At 48.4% G+C, this 14,406-nt stretch overlaps 1 protein-coding gene across 2 annotated transcripts in view; it reads right to left on the reverse strand.

The window, feature by feature from the left end:
* Positions 1-4,035, reverse strand: part of NEURL1 (neuralized E3 ubiquitin protein ligase 1) — a 142,706-nt gene extending 138,671 nt beyond the window's left edge. For both annotated transcript variants that reach the window (XM_077182921.1, XM_077182922.1), the window contains exon 1: positions 3,770-4,035. In XM_077182921.1, coding sequence (XP_077039036.1) covers positions 3,770-3,854 — 85 coding nt within the window. In that variant the 5' untranslated portion in view covers positions 3,855-4,035. The remainder of the gene's footprint in view (positions 1-3,769) is intronic.
* Between the last annotated feature and the right edge of the window lie 10,371 nt (positions 4,036-14,406).

Raw genomic sequence — 14,406 nt, forward strand, 5'->3', positions numbered from 1 at the left:
CTGTCTACAGCAATGGCTAAGCCTTCTTGAAGCTGAGGACACAAGACAAGGGAGGATAAAAGCTACATGTCCATGAAGCACAGGAGATGTCATACAAGTCTTGTGCCTCACTTCTGACCCAAGGACTAGAAAAACTTCATTTCTAGCATCCTGGCCAGCACATCTGCGAGCTACACCACAGCCCAAACAGGGCACACAGCCCACACCTCACAGGAGGAAGAGTTAAACACTTCCAGCAAGGTTGAGCAGTACCTAAGGAAGGAATGCAAAAGCCAGAGACTGGGAAGATGTAACACTAGGCAAGGAGGGGAACTTAATGAACTACACCAGGATTAGAAAAATAGTTAATAGAGGAGATAGAATAGACTGTCTTGGAAGAATCTTAGGGGAGGGAGAGGGGTTGAACTGAGGATCCATCTCTTGAGAAATCATAGAAGTTTCCTTGGTTGGAACAGTTCAATGCAGCCTGCCCTGACACAACTAAATAAACAGTACACAGAGCCACTGATCTTTTTCATCTCAGAATTCAGCAGATTAGATACAGCTGGAGTTTTCCCACTTGGTTCCCCTCCAAACAGCCATATACACCTTGTTTGATACTTATCACAAGCCATATTTCAGAGAGGGTGGACAGCAAAAATTTCCTGGAGTTTATCTGGCTGCATCCTTAAGGAGATTGTTACCAGATAATCATAATCTTTTGCACAGCATTAGGAAAGTACACAAAGGATCACCTTCTGTCACCCCTGACAAACTACATCTGGGTTATGGGAAGGGAAATACTCACAGGAATTCTGAAAATAATCTCACCTCAACCTCCCCATCATGATATCACCAAGTGAAAACCTCCTTCCCATCACTGGAAAGGACTTGAAGGCTAACAGCCATATCAGGACCGTGGCATCAGATCACCTGCAGTCCTGGAGGAGTTCAGCTTTCACTGTCTCCAAAACAGCCAAAGCCTGTAGGCACAACTATGGCACCAAAGTCTGGATTCATAATGCAGATATGACATACTGCTCTGGAACAGGTAATTCCAAAGTGCTCAAGTCTAGTGGTTCCTAGTGAACAGTTATGTGAAGTGCTTTTATAAACAGCTGGACATAATAGATTTTAAAGTATTACCTTGCTCAAAAGCAACTTGAAAATCATCAGCCTGGGGTTCCAGCTTTGCTCTTGCAGGTACCTTCATAAGGACCTGCCTATTTCAGTTACCTGGTTTTAAAGCTGCAGCTGAAGTCTGAGAATCAAGTTGTGTGCTTTCCTCCTTTTGCAGGACCATCTAAAGCAAAGCAAATATTCTGCCAGCCGTGTCAGCCTTCGTGAGATTTCTGTCTTATGCCTTCAACACCAAAAGTATCACATGGTCTTCAGAAGATTTATGTAACTAAAGGTGACCATTTTTAGCAGGACTAAGAGAAAGACATAAAATTTTCCAGCACAAGTGGGCGACAGCTCTGCCATGTGCAGAGATGTTACTTCTTACTTAGGTGAGATGAACTTGTAAGGTACAGGGACTGAATTCAAAGTCTGCAGACCACCTGAGGAAACAATGCAATCACAGCTGCTTCTCAAGCAAGAATGAGCCCTAATTACCCTGGCACCAGGTCAGGAAGAGGCTGTCCCAGAGTAAGAACGTATTACATGGTGGCCAACTTATAAAAGTTCTGTCTCCCTAACACTAAGCCAGACACTGAAGGAAGAACAACTGGGGACCTTCAACTAAAATATACTCTACAAAATGTTAAATGGCAGATATGTAACAAAACTGTGTGACATTCATACTTTCACTGCTATGCCTTGAGTCCATTTTACAGAAACCTGTCAAATGCAATCAGACTTGTTTATTCTGCATTTAAATAGGACCTGAGGCAGTCTGGTTTCAAAAAAGACAGAAAAGGCACATATTGTCCCTGGCAGTTGCTTAGTTTTTACAACAAAGGCAATGCCTTGTTCACTCTCTATTCCAAATAAAAATTATTTCAATGCTCTGTTGCATTAGAATCTTGAGAATATTTCTGCTTGCTGCCTCAGCACAGGTAGAAAAAAATTAAATTGTAAATTAAAGGAAGAAATATAGAAACAAAGTGCCATTAACACACAACTCACTGCTCCCATCCCCCCACCCCCCAAAATCAGGTGATTCATACAGAGCATCCTCCAAATCTCACGTAAGCCACTGTTAATGGATTAAGTGGCAGTGTCCCTTCTGGCTTCAGTTTATAAATTCTTATCTGCTTAAGGTTCAGAAAGACTTCCAGCATACAGCATGATTCTTAAAGAGACAAATCCTCCCTGGCAGTTTACAATTGCTTACCAACAACGACAGCATTGCGTGTGCCTTCATGTTTGCACTGATAGAGGATGATGGTTCACTGCTTAGGATTCAGCATCCCCCTCCTTTCCAGTGTGATTTGAAGCACCACCATTGCTTGGGCAGAGTTTCTCACTGACTTTGTCTGTGACAGAGCAATGAGCATTCCTAACATCTCCTTGCAAGGCCACTGAAACAGCCATGATAAAACCACCCTCAGTTTGCACAACTGCTCCAAATCACCCAAGTACAGACAAAGGGGGCAGAGAGATTCAGCAGAAGAATAATACAAGTATCAGAAAATCCTTCCCTATAACAACCAGTTGCCCAGCTCATCATTAACCATTTCCACTCCTCTAAACCATGACAAAGAAGTATCCAAAAGCCCAGCAAAAAAAGAGGGTGAACAGCAGCATCCCTATTTTCCATGCTGGTGGCTGTGAATTCTGCAACACATAGAGGAAGCTGCAACAAGTTATAATCTGAAATGGCTGTTAGAGCAGCACCTTCCCTCATTCCCTGCTTACAGAGAGATGTGTGACCTCCTCTACCCCCATCAGCAAGTGCCTTTGGCTGTGAAAATGACCTTAGAGAAGAGGTAGCCAGGTAGTGCTGAACACACACGGTGTGTGTACTGCTGCCCGAGCAGATTGCATTCATGAACGATGGGCTATTTTCTGCTACCACCCTCCCAACTCAAAGCAAAAGGGGGTAAAAAAGAGCAGAGACAGAGGAGACCTTTGGCAGGCTCTCCTGTCCACATTACAGAAGTCACCCCCATCCCATTTGGTGCCAACAGGTCCCCAGGAGTTCAGAAAAGGGATGGCATCCTTATGAGGAAGAGAATAGCCACATCAGCGAGACAAGGAACCCCAAATATTCCCTGCCTTCCTCCAAACAGGACTGACAGTCCCATGCACACACACACACATTCATGGAGCCCTCAGAAGAGACACCAAAGCAAAGCCTTCATTCACCAATAAGCACTCGGGGACTCAGTGTTCTTACTCCCCCAAATTTTTGTCCTTTGCTTTCCTAGGGTAGCTTTGCCAGGGAAGAGCCGTGCACCCATCAGCCGCCCATGGGGCAGCGCCGGGGAAGAAGTGGCAGTGCTGCAAGCAGGGCAGGGGGCTCACACCGCGAGAGGCTCGGGGTGCCAGGCACGGAGCCATCCTACCCCGGGGAGCACAGCCTGCCCCCAGGTGTCCGGGATGCCCGCCCGGCGTGGGGTGCTCAGGGTGCTCTGTGTACCGGGGATCTAATCCCACTCTGGGCTCCCTGCGGTACCCGGGATTTGTGTCTTGCCCATCCGATCCCGGGGTGCCCAGAGCGCCCAACCCGCTCCGGGCTGCCTCAGGTGCCGGGGATACCGCGGGTGCCCGCCTGGAGAGGGACGCTCGGGGTGCGGGGATGCCGGGGGCGCTCGGGGAGCCGGGGGTGCCGAGCGAGCCGTACCTTTGAGGCGGTGGTGGCGGGCGCGGTGCAGGCGGCCCTGGCCGCCGCGGGGCAGCGCGGGGATGCTGGAGAAGCGGCTCCCCATGGCGGCATCCGAGCCGGGCCGGGCGGCACCGCGCGAGGTCTCTGTCCTCGGGGCTGTGGCGGCTCGGAGGCGCCGAGAGCCGCGGTGCCACTCGCCGGGCCCCCCGCTCGGCTCCGCTCGGCTCCGCTCGGCTCCGCTCGGCTCCGCTCGGTTCAGCTCAGCGGGGCGGGGCGGCGGCACCGCGGCCCCCCCGCCGCGCCCGTCGCCATGGAGACACAGCTGTTCCGCCGGGGGCCGCCCCGCCCCGCCCAGATGTGCCACCGCTGGCGCGACAGGTGAGGGGGGACACGCGGAGCCCCCGCCGACCCCCGCCCCCAGCACAAGGACCCCCAGGACCACAAACCCCGAGGGGCAGACGCAGGGTCAGGGACATTGTTCCCTTCCACTGCCAACCCGGGACTTCCCTCGCACCTGCTGGCCCTAAACCCGCTTCTCCAGCCTCCTTCCAGAGAGGAAATTTGGGCCAAGCCCGGAGTCCAGGCGCTTCAAAGAAGCTGCATCATGCGTGGACACTCACCCAGGCAGACCAGCTGTGATGGGATGCAGCTGTCCTAAAGCAATTAGGATTCTCATGGATACAAACATGTCAGACCCACACTCGGGAAGGCAAAGATGGGCAAGCAGCTCCTTACACAGTCCTACGGCAAGTGGACAAGTAGGCAGCTAGTCAGAGGGGCAAGTAGGTCTCATTTGTGAACATGAACACTATATTTCCAGCTAGCTCATTACAGTGAGCCTAAAAAGAAACAAACGACCCTGAGATGAGATCAGTTGATTAGGATGCTAACACCAAGGTTGTGGGTTCAATCCCTGTATGGGCCATTCACTTAAGAATAGGACTTGGTGACCTTTGTGGGTCCCTTTCAACCCAGAATATTCTGTGATTTATGGCATAAGACTGGAATGGCCCTTAGAGGGGCAATTCCACCTCCTCATCTACAATACCTTCCATCCTGTTGAACCTAATTGTCTCCAACCAACAAAAGAAAAAAAAACCAAACCTGTTCTTTCTCCATTTCTTTTCTCTAATCTCTCTCTCTGTCTGTCCTTAAATTGCAAGAGATCTTGGGCAAGGACTGTCACTTTTCTGGGAAGTTTCACGTTTAATGTGGCAGAAAGAGGTGTCAATGTAAAGCAAATTATAATGGAAATAGGCATCTTTCCATTGTATAAAAGAGATCTTGAAAAAGGAAAGGCACCAGTTTTGGACTGGAGACATAGGGAACATCCGTGTAATAGCACAGGAAAGATCTCTGTGCAGTCATCCATTAAGTGACAGGCACTCACACATGTGAGTGCAGGCTGCCAACTGTGCCTTGTGTGATAGCTCACCACGTGGGGAACCTGTTCCCAGAAGGACCACGTGCTTGCTGGGAAATTCTACCAGGATTCTACCAAATCCACCCTGAGCTTTAGACACCAGGCACCATTTAACCTTGGTGCCATAGTGTGAATATTAAACTATGCCCCACATGGCTGGTGGGGTTTGTGCTCAACCACCTCTCCTTTCAACCTGCATAACCAAAGTAAAGCACAGTTCCACCAGTGAAAGGAGGAAACCTTGCAGGCCTGCTTTAGCAACATGTTCAGCTGCCATGAGGGATGGGCTTTGCTTTGCCTGGCACAGCAGCCTGCAGCTGACACCTGGGGACAAATGCAAAACAGCACCAGGGGTGGTTGTGATTGTACCTTGGTTCACTTTATCAAAGAGCCTTTGAATTTGTTCCTTTTATTGGTTGGAGAAGGAGTGAGAAGGAGGGGCTGCTTGCTGTCCTTGCCAACTTATGTCAGCTCTTCCTGTAAAAAATGTTGAGCAGGGTGAGAAATATGCTCTGTGATCACAGGGGCCCTTGATAGACAAAACAGGATCACACTGATTCTGGGTTTTTGCCTTTTCCCTGTGCTCTAGCAACAGGGAGCATTGAAACAGCTTGCTAAAACTGCAGGGCTGTCACACCAGCAAGTCAGGACTTTCCTTGTGTGTTAGTGTTATCAATTGAATTGGCTAATTAGAGACATGCAATTCCCTGGTACCAGCCCTGCCAGGTAGTGGGACCTGGTGCAGAGCATGCTGTGGGACAGAGCAGGATGAGTTTACAGTGACCTAAAACTCCTCTCCACTTTCTGAATTTGTGCATGGGCACCGGACTTCCAATTTGTAGTTTGTGCTTAGAAGTCAATGGAGACAATGCAGCCACTCCATCAATTTCATCTGAAGTTAATATCAGCTAACATAGTGATTGTAACTATGGACAAACACAAGGAGAAAGGCTCTGCACAGCCACATCTGCTCATGGAACCAAAGTCACCAAACCACCCATCAATTCTCCAGAGCTGGGTGCAAGGATGAGCTGCAGCTGCTCAGCTCAGGCAGGAGTGAAAGACCCCAGAGACAGGATGTGGAGGAGGATCTGTGAGAGGCTGGAGGGGAGGATCTACGTGCTGGATGATCAGGCAGATAACCAGCTACTAGGCTGGGTACACAGGGCTGCTTTCAGACTGCAAAGGGGGCAGGGTCAGATGAGTGCACTCGCAGCACAACTTCAACAGATGTGGAAGAAAAAGACACACCTAGCCATGAAATCTACAGATCTGCATGCTGCAGGGAGAAAAGATCATCTGGGAGATATTCATTGCATCTAATTGTTGGGCTAATTTGTGTGCTTTAAACTGCCTGAATGGAACAGGCCTTCTTGATGTGGTATGCATCATACAAAAATCAAATACCCTGCAGCCATTACATCAGGAAGGTTTAGCCCATTGCTGTCACCTTGGAAATTTATGAAAACTGGATGTAAGAGTCAGATGAGACAGGAGCAAATTTGGCCTTGTGAGTTAAAATAGGACAGGATGACAAGAGACCACTCTCAGTCACAGGTGAACAACTGTGTTTGTGTCTAACAGGACAACAGATTTCACAGCAGCAACCAGAAGAGTATGTGAAGATACTTCAAGAGATAATAGGTTAAAGTGAAGAAGGGAAAAAAGATCTGCAGCTATAAAGCCTCATAAGATGCTCAGTCTCAGACAGCAGTCAAAAATAGCCATCATGACAAGTGATCATCCAATTTCATGCTTTTTCCCTGAGAAAACTAAATCCCATGTCACCTCTTATTTAAGAAATGTAGATACTTGTTTTATATGAGTGGGACAGGAAAGAAGTGTCCATCTTCTGTGACATACTGGCTGTACAGTGTGCAGACTGGGGAAAACGCTTTGTGCAGCCACCTTGATGCTTTATATTAATTATGTTTATTTTCTGACCTCTACATTTGCAGTTCTCCCATTCATCAGCAATGGATTCACTTGAGAGGAGGCTTTTGCATATTTTAGCAGCCATTTTGCAAAGTGCTACTTAGGTATTTGTTATGAGCTGTGCTCAAAGACAATCATCTGAGGACAAAGAACCCAAAAAACCAGGGGAGAACAAACAGGTGGTTAGAAAATATTAATTTCTTCCACATGCACTGGTCACATTTTTTGAGCTCTGACATGAAAGCACAATTATAGTCTTGCAATGCCTCTGCGAGGAGGGTTTAAGAACGTTTTAATTCAGGTCTGTTGTGCTCCTCATACTGGGAAACTCAGTGAAGCCTGTTGAGGCCCAAGTGTATTTCAGAGCAACCCCCAGTCTGCTTCCTCCCACAGCAGAAAGCTTCAAGGGGCACATTTGTGCCACATCCCGTGGCCCAAATCTCACCACTAAGCTGGGGCTTACTAGAAAGGCCAGTACTGAGCAGAGGATATTTCCAGGGGAATCAGCTCCTCCCCATTTAAAGAGTCCTTTGATCTACAAGCGAAATCTAACAGGAATTTAGCACAGCTAATAGTCAAGCCTTTGATCTTCCCTTTGGAGTTTCACTGGCTGTCAGACAGCCTGAACCCCTACTTCCAGCTATAGGAGTCAGAAATTTCTCCTGGGCACTTTACAGTGAGTTTGCCACCTTCATAGATTGACGAGTGTTGCAGGATTTTTGTTGCTATTCACATAACTTCTGGGTAATTTCCCCCTTGAAACTTTTTCATAGACAATGGATCTTCCTTTCAATCTCCCTTTCATATCTCTGTCAAGATGGTGGGTATTGCTACAGAGGTGGCAGGCAGCCCACAGTAGCAGAACACAGACTCTGAGGGATACTTGCCTTCTAAAAAAGATCCTACATTCTTTCCAGATCTGAATGGCTGTAAGTTGAAGGAGGGATATATCAAGACTTTGAAGACAGCTGCCAGTGTCAATCTCATATCCTATTTCTGCATCAAAATATTTGCTCTTAATTGAATTTACTGTGCAAATTAACAGTGGAGGTGCCCAGATTTCTAAATAGGTCATTGCAAGCCAACTTTACATCATGCTGAGAAGTCAGCATGCTTGAGGAATATTGGGAAAAAACCCAAATATTTACTAAATGTGATGAGTTAGAGAAAGGGGAAGTGCATTAAGGAAGTTAAGGATGTTAGTCTGAACCTCTAAATGTGTTTGACATCCTCAGTACCTTCAATGATGGGTTAGATTATCAAAGGCATCCAACAGCTTTGGTGTATTTGGTCAGTATTTCCTTTCTCCATGTGGTTCCAGGATAACAGTGTATCTTCACAGGTTCCAAAGATTACAAACTCCAAATAAACTTAAAGTAATAAGAAAAGTCTGGGCTTTGATTTCCCAGTCTTCCACAGTCTGCAGAGCCTGCACACAGCCAGCACCACCACACAGAATGACATAAGCACTATCAAAGAGCCAACCAAGATGGTCTTCCTACATCTGACTCAGCCTCAAACTGGCCACAGGATGTGTTCAGTGCTTGTCCTCCTGACAAGCTCTCATCCAAGTCAGTCCCTGGAGCTGAGCACCACCTTCAGAGGTCCCCAGAAAGGCTGAGAGTGCTCATTAATTCCCTCCTGGTCCACACAGGGAGTTCCAGGCTGACTGAAGGGAAACTGGCTGAATCTCAAAAAGATGACCTGGAAACTGCAGCAAAAGCTCTCTCTACCCATTCCACAGAGCCCTGCTGGTGGCACTGGATCTGTAGCCTGCTGGTAGCATCTGAAGTCAACATTTCTCTTTGCTCCTTGATGCAAATAGTGGGAGCCAGCCAGCACAAACTCAGAAATGTCAAGTTTGCTATGATAAAGCTCCACTGACTCTCAAGTTAAAGAGCATCATGATGAGGAGCACTTCCCACCGGGAGAATGTCATGAACTGCTGCATTCAGCAAATCAGCCACAACTATTTCCTTTTCCAAGGATACAATCTGGTCCCAGCAGTGAGGATTAACCCCCCAGACAAATATTAGCCTTAATTTTGATTTAACAGCTAGGATCAGCTAGAATAAGTATCAAAACTGTTCTCCTGAAATGCTCAAATAAAGCAGGGAAGAACAAGAGAGAGCACAAGTCCCCAACAGCACTTATTTGAATAATCTTGCTGACAGATCTGTTCTTTTCTCAGAATTTCCAGTCTGCATAACAGATCACAATATGAAATCAGATACTGTCACTGGGCTCTGATAAATGGGGATGCAAGGACTAAATATTCCCTTTCCATATGAATAAATACTCCAATTCAAACAGCACCACTCGCATTGTTCACGTTGTCACCAAAATCCTGCAGGCAGCATCACAGCCTAGTAACTGAGCAGCACCCATCATTATTCACTTCATGAGCAGATACAGATTTTCAGCTCTCATTTACTGACAACATGTTCCTGACATTATAATCTCTTCTAAAAGCTTCTGCATGAGTTATAGCTACTGGATTCAAAAGGAAATTTTGCATCTCTGCCTCTGAATTACTGACAATATTTTCAATGTCTCTGAGACATTTAGGGAACAAATTTCCCTTTAATTTTAAGACTGAAAACAAAGGAAAAGCTATTACACTATTAGTCTAATTTTTGCAATACTCTAATGACTGTCAGTTAAAATCCTACAACTTCCAGTCTGAATTTGCTGAGTTGAAAGTTCCATGTCAGTGGAGTTTCTTAGATACTTTTCTGTTTGATCCAAAAGGCAAAGTAGATACTTATGAATTGTAGCTCCATCATTCCTCCTTCTTCTGCACAAATGAACAGGTCAAGACCCTAATTACAGCCTTGCTAGCAGTTAAGGCCAATTGCCAAAGCTTTTGCTTTTATTCTTTTTTCCTTTTGCTCTTATTCTTAAAGTTCTTTTCTTCACTGTCTCCATCTCTGCAGAAGTCAAAAACCTTTACGGTGGAATCTATCCTCATTTTAGGAAGGAATTTGATAGCAAGACCTGGATCTGCAATGCTTCTGTCTGCTTCCAGAGTGCACTTGTAGCTAACAGAGCACAGAGGCAATAAAACCATGATCATGCCAGAGACTGAGAAGGTGATAGTGTGAAATAACCCAAAGTGCAATCCCTGCCTTACACTTACATGGCTTAACTGTTCTGCTCTGCTGCCCAGGGTGGAGGGCCAAGGCTGTGAGCCAGCAAACACCTGAGTGAAGTCAGATCCGGGTGCTGTGTGTGCCCAGGGCCAGAGAAGCCAGTTTGTGGTTGCTTTGCAGCCACTGAGTGCTGGCTTGGGTCCGCTCAAAATCATCTTCAATCATGCAGGGATGATTTACTCCCAAGGAGCAAGGGTGGTTCTTGACAATGAGGCTGGGAAGGCCAGATGGCTGGGAAAGTGCAGGTAAACACCAGAAACAGGTCAAAGGCACAGAGCTGGGTTGAAGATGAGGCTTCATGGCTGGGAAATTGGTGGCAAGAAAGCCTTTAACTGCTGAGGACTCTGGCAGAGACCAAGCCAGGGAGGGATCAGCACTCTTGTGAAGCTCCTCGCTCACCTCTGCTGTCACTCCATCGTTGTTTCTGATGTGGATCCCAAATGTTCTCTGTGCCCCTCAGTCACTACAGCATGTTACTTTGCAGAGCTGGACTCTGCTAAATAAAAGTGAAAATGTAATGATGTTTAGAGACAAGAAGGGAGGGGAAGACATGAGGGGGGACATGGGGGTCTGGCCATGAAGGACAGGGATTAATCTACAACAGCACATTTAGTCTGTGTGTGGCACCAAAGCCAAGACACTGAGTTCCCCGGGAGACCTTAACACAGAACAGTTCAGGGGTGTTCAGAGCTCTTGGAAAAGGTCCATACCCAAAGCCCTGTTACAGCAGATAAACCTCAAGGAGCAGAGGGGTGTCTGTCACAGCACCACAGGATCCCATCATCCCACATGCTGTGATTGTAGCTATTTGCTTTGGAAAGACAGGAGTAGTTAGGGATGTTACCAAAGGCAGCATGAGAAGATGATTATCCTCTGCAGAACACAAGGCACTGCAGGTAATTACTGTCTGTGCAACCATAAGAATTTAGCTTGGAACAGAGGATATGGAAAATTGTAGTGTCCCTTAAAAGACCATTTCTTCTGAGTCCATGATTGTTAGTATTAAGTAAAGTTATAAATTGCAGCCCATAATCTTGTCTTTAAAAGGTATTTTGTGCTCTGCAAGGAGGCCCAGGACAGAGAGGGCAGAGTCTCTTTCGTGATGAACCATCCGTCTCTGATATTGGCACATTTTTCTCCTTAGCTCTTTACAAAAGCTTGTCAGGGGGTGGACTGGGGTGGTAGTGATGGTGGTGCAGCTGGAACGGTTGGTGGGTTTTGCCCTACAGTTTCTATAAGATTACCTGCTGTTTTGGAGGAAGATTTGTGCTCTCTTGGGACTGCCTCTTTTAAGAGCATGCATTAATTACTCCTCATGATTATGTGGTGAGAGGCAGTGAGCAGGAACCTGCCAGAGCCCAGCAAAGCAGCAGTAAACCCACCTGCAGACACCTCCTCCTCCAATCTTCCCTTTGAAAAGGTGTTAGAACTTGAGCTTTTAAGCTTGAAAAAAAGTTCCAAAGTCAGAATGTGTGAGAGAGATGAAATGAGAGTTGAACAGAGAAAGGAAAACTGTATCTTCAAATCTAAACATCCTGAGATTCCTATGATTTGTTAATTTCCCATTTATCATGGTCAAGCATATGTGAAATCTGCCACAGAGATCATCCACAAGCTTCTTGCCATCACAGAGAATATCTGCTGCTGCTGAGAGACCCCCCCAGAAGGTTAAGTCAGGATGATATTTTCCTGTGGGAAAGTCAGAATAACTGCAGATAACTGCATTTGTGTTCACAGTGTTCTGGAGACACCCAACACCATACAAATATTATAAATATACACAGAAAGGAAGATTAACAATGTGCAGGTGGGTTATAAACACAGATAAAGACAAGAGCTAGATGACAAGACAATTTGGTGAAGCAGGACTCTAATTCTGCTGGAAGATGATTTGCAGCTACTGTGAAGCACCAACTTTCTTCAAATGCTTCAGGGATGTATGTTTTAGGTCAGGTGGCCCTGGCATAAGAAGGAAAATGAAATGGCATTTTTATACCAGAACACGGATTTTTAGGACTGGAGGTCACCTAATACTCTGCAGAGGAGCTAATGGCCAGACACAGAGTGTGTGTGTGTGTATGTGCAAGTGTACACATTCAGTGGGTAACAAACTACCAACTCCCATAGTATTTAAGCTGTTACCTGAACCCCAGCTACTTGAGAAAGCTCCTTTGTACCAAATAAGGACAAGAGCTCTGAGAGGAAAACATTGATATTTGCCTGGATTATTAAGATGTCCTCTTTCTAAGCAATCCTGTTGCCTCTACTCTTGAACGAACACCTAAAAGTACAGCCGGTCTCCAGCTGGGGCCCCTCGCTCCACAGAACAGGAGAGGTTTCTGTCTGGAGGAAAAGGCGTTTGGAAAAGCAGCAGCAGCCGGGAGTTGAGAGCTCTCAGAGGCGCTCAGCGCTCCTCGCACGGGCTCCGTGCCGGGCGGCAGCGCCCGAGCGGGGCCGCGCCCGCCCGGCTCAGTGAGGAGCGGCTGCGGCTCCGTGCTGGGGCTGCCCTGGCTCAGTGAGGAGCTCAGCGCTCCGTGCTGGGGCTGCCCGGGCTGAATGAGGAGCTCAGCGCTCCGTGCTGGGGCTGCCCGGGCTGAATGAGGAGCTCAGCGCTCCGTGCTGGGGCTGCCCGGGCTGAATGAGGAGCTCAGCGCTCCGTGCTGGGGCTGCCCGGGCTCAGTGAGGAGCTCAGCGCTCCGTGCTGGGGCTGCCCTGGCTCAGTGAGGAGCTCAGCGCTCCGTGCTGGGGCTGCCCGGGCTCAGTGAGGAGCTCAGCGCTCCGTGCTGGGGCTGCCCGGGCTGAATGAGGAGCTCAGCGCTCCGTGCTGGGGCTGCCCTGGCTCAGTGAGGAGCTCAGCGCTCCGTGCTGGGGCTGCCCGGGCTCAGTGAGGAGCTCAGCGCTCCGTCCTGGGGCTGTCCGGGCTCAGTGAGGAGCTCAGCGCTCCGTGCTGGGGCTGCCCCGGCTCAGTGAGGAGCTCAGCGCTCAGTGCTGGGGCTGTCCGGGCTCAGTGAGGAGCTCAGCGCTCCGTGCTGGGGCTGCCCCGGCTCAGTGAGGAGCTCAGCGCTCCGTGCTGGGGCTGCCCCGGCTCAGTGAGGAGCTCAGCGCTCCGTGCTGGGGCTGCCCCGGCTCAGTGAGGAGCTCAGCGCTCAGTGCTGGGGCTGCCCCGGCTCAGTGAGGAGAGGCTGCGGCTCCGTGCTGGGGCTGCCCGGGCTCAGTGAGGAGCCCAGCGCTCCGTGCTGGAGCTGCCCTGGCTCAGTGAGGAGCTCAGCGCTCCGTGCTGGGGCTGCCCGGGCTGAATGAGGAGCTCAGCGCTCCGTGCTGGGGCTGCCCTGGCTCAGTGAGGAGCTCAGCGCTCCGTGCTGGGGCTGCCCTGGCTCAGTGAGGAGCCCAGCGCTCCGTGCTGGGGCTGCCCGGGCTCAGTGAGGAGCTCAGCGCTCCGTGCTGGGGCTGCCCCGCCGGGCCCGGCCCGGCTGCTGTCCAAGGATGCGACTGCTGGCTCCTGATGGGAAAGTGATGCCGGGTTTGGGGAGTTTTGCAGAGAAATGCCGCAATGAGCTGAGTTTTTTCTGTCTTTGACTCGCTCTGAGGCAAGTTCAGATTAGCACTGGTGCCTGAAGGAAAGATAAGGCAAATCCAAACCCAAACCCTGACCAATTTATATACTGATATATTTCCTTCTGTCAGAGCATGGGGTTTGAACCATCACTTCACATGAGACACGAGGCACTGGAAGAATAAAGCTCCCACCTCAGAGCACCAAGGAACACCAAGACAAGATGAATTTTAACACCTGTGGAGAGAGATTGGGTCTTCTTGCAACAAGAAAATACCAGTAATGTTTTTCTTATGATATCTTCCTGCATACCTTGCTTTTCTTGGGAAACCCTGCTTCATGGATTCCATTCTGAATGTTGTGGTTCTTTTCCCCCTTTGCAAATCTTTTTCAAGGTCTACCAAAAAAAAATCCCCATAGTAACTAGTACTATTTTATGGGTACTTCTGTATTTGCAGATATACCTGGAGGCAGATCTCAAGGAGGTTCAGAGTGGACATTAGGAAGAAGTTCTTCCCTAAGAAGGTTGTCAGTCAGAATATACTCCTCAGAGAAGTGGCCATGGCACCAAGCCTGACAGAGTTCAAGAAGC

This window comes from Agelaius phoeniceus, chromosome 9 (genome assembly GCF_051311805.1).
Source record: "Agelaius phoeniceus isolate bAgePho1 chromosome 9, bAgePho1.hap1, whole genome shotgun sequence".
NCBI classification, from domain to species: domain Eukaryota; kingdom Metazoa; phylum Chordata; class Aves; order Passeriformes; family Icteridae; genus Agelaius; species Agelaius phoeniceus.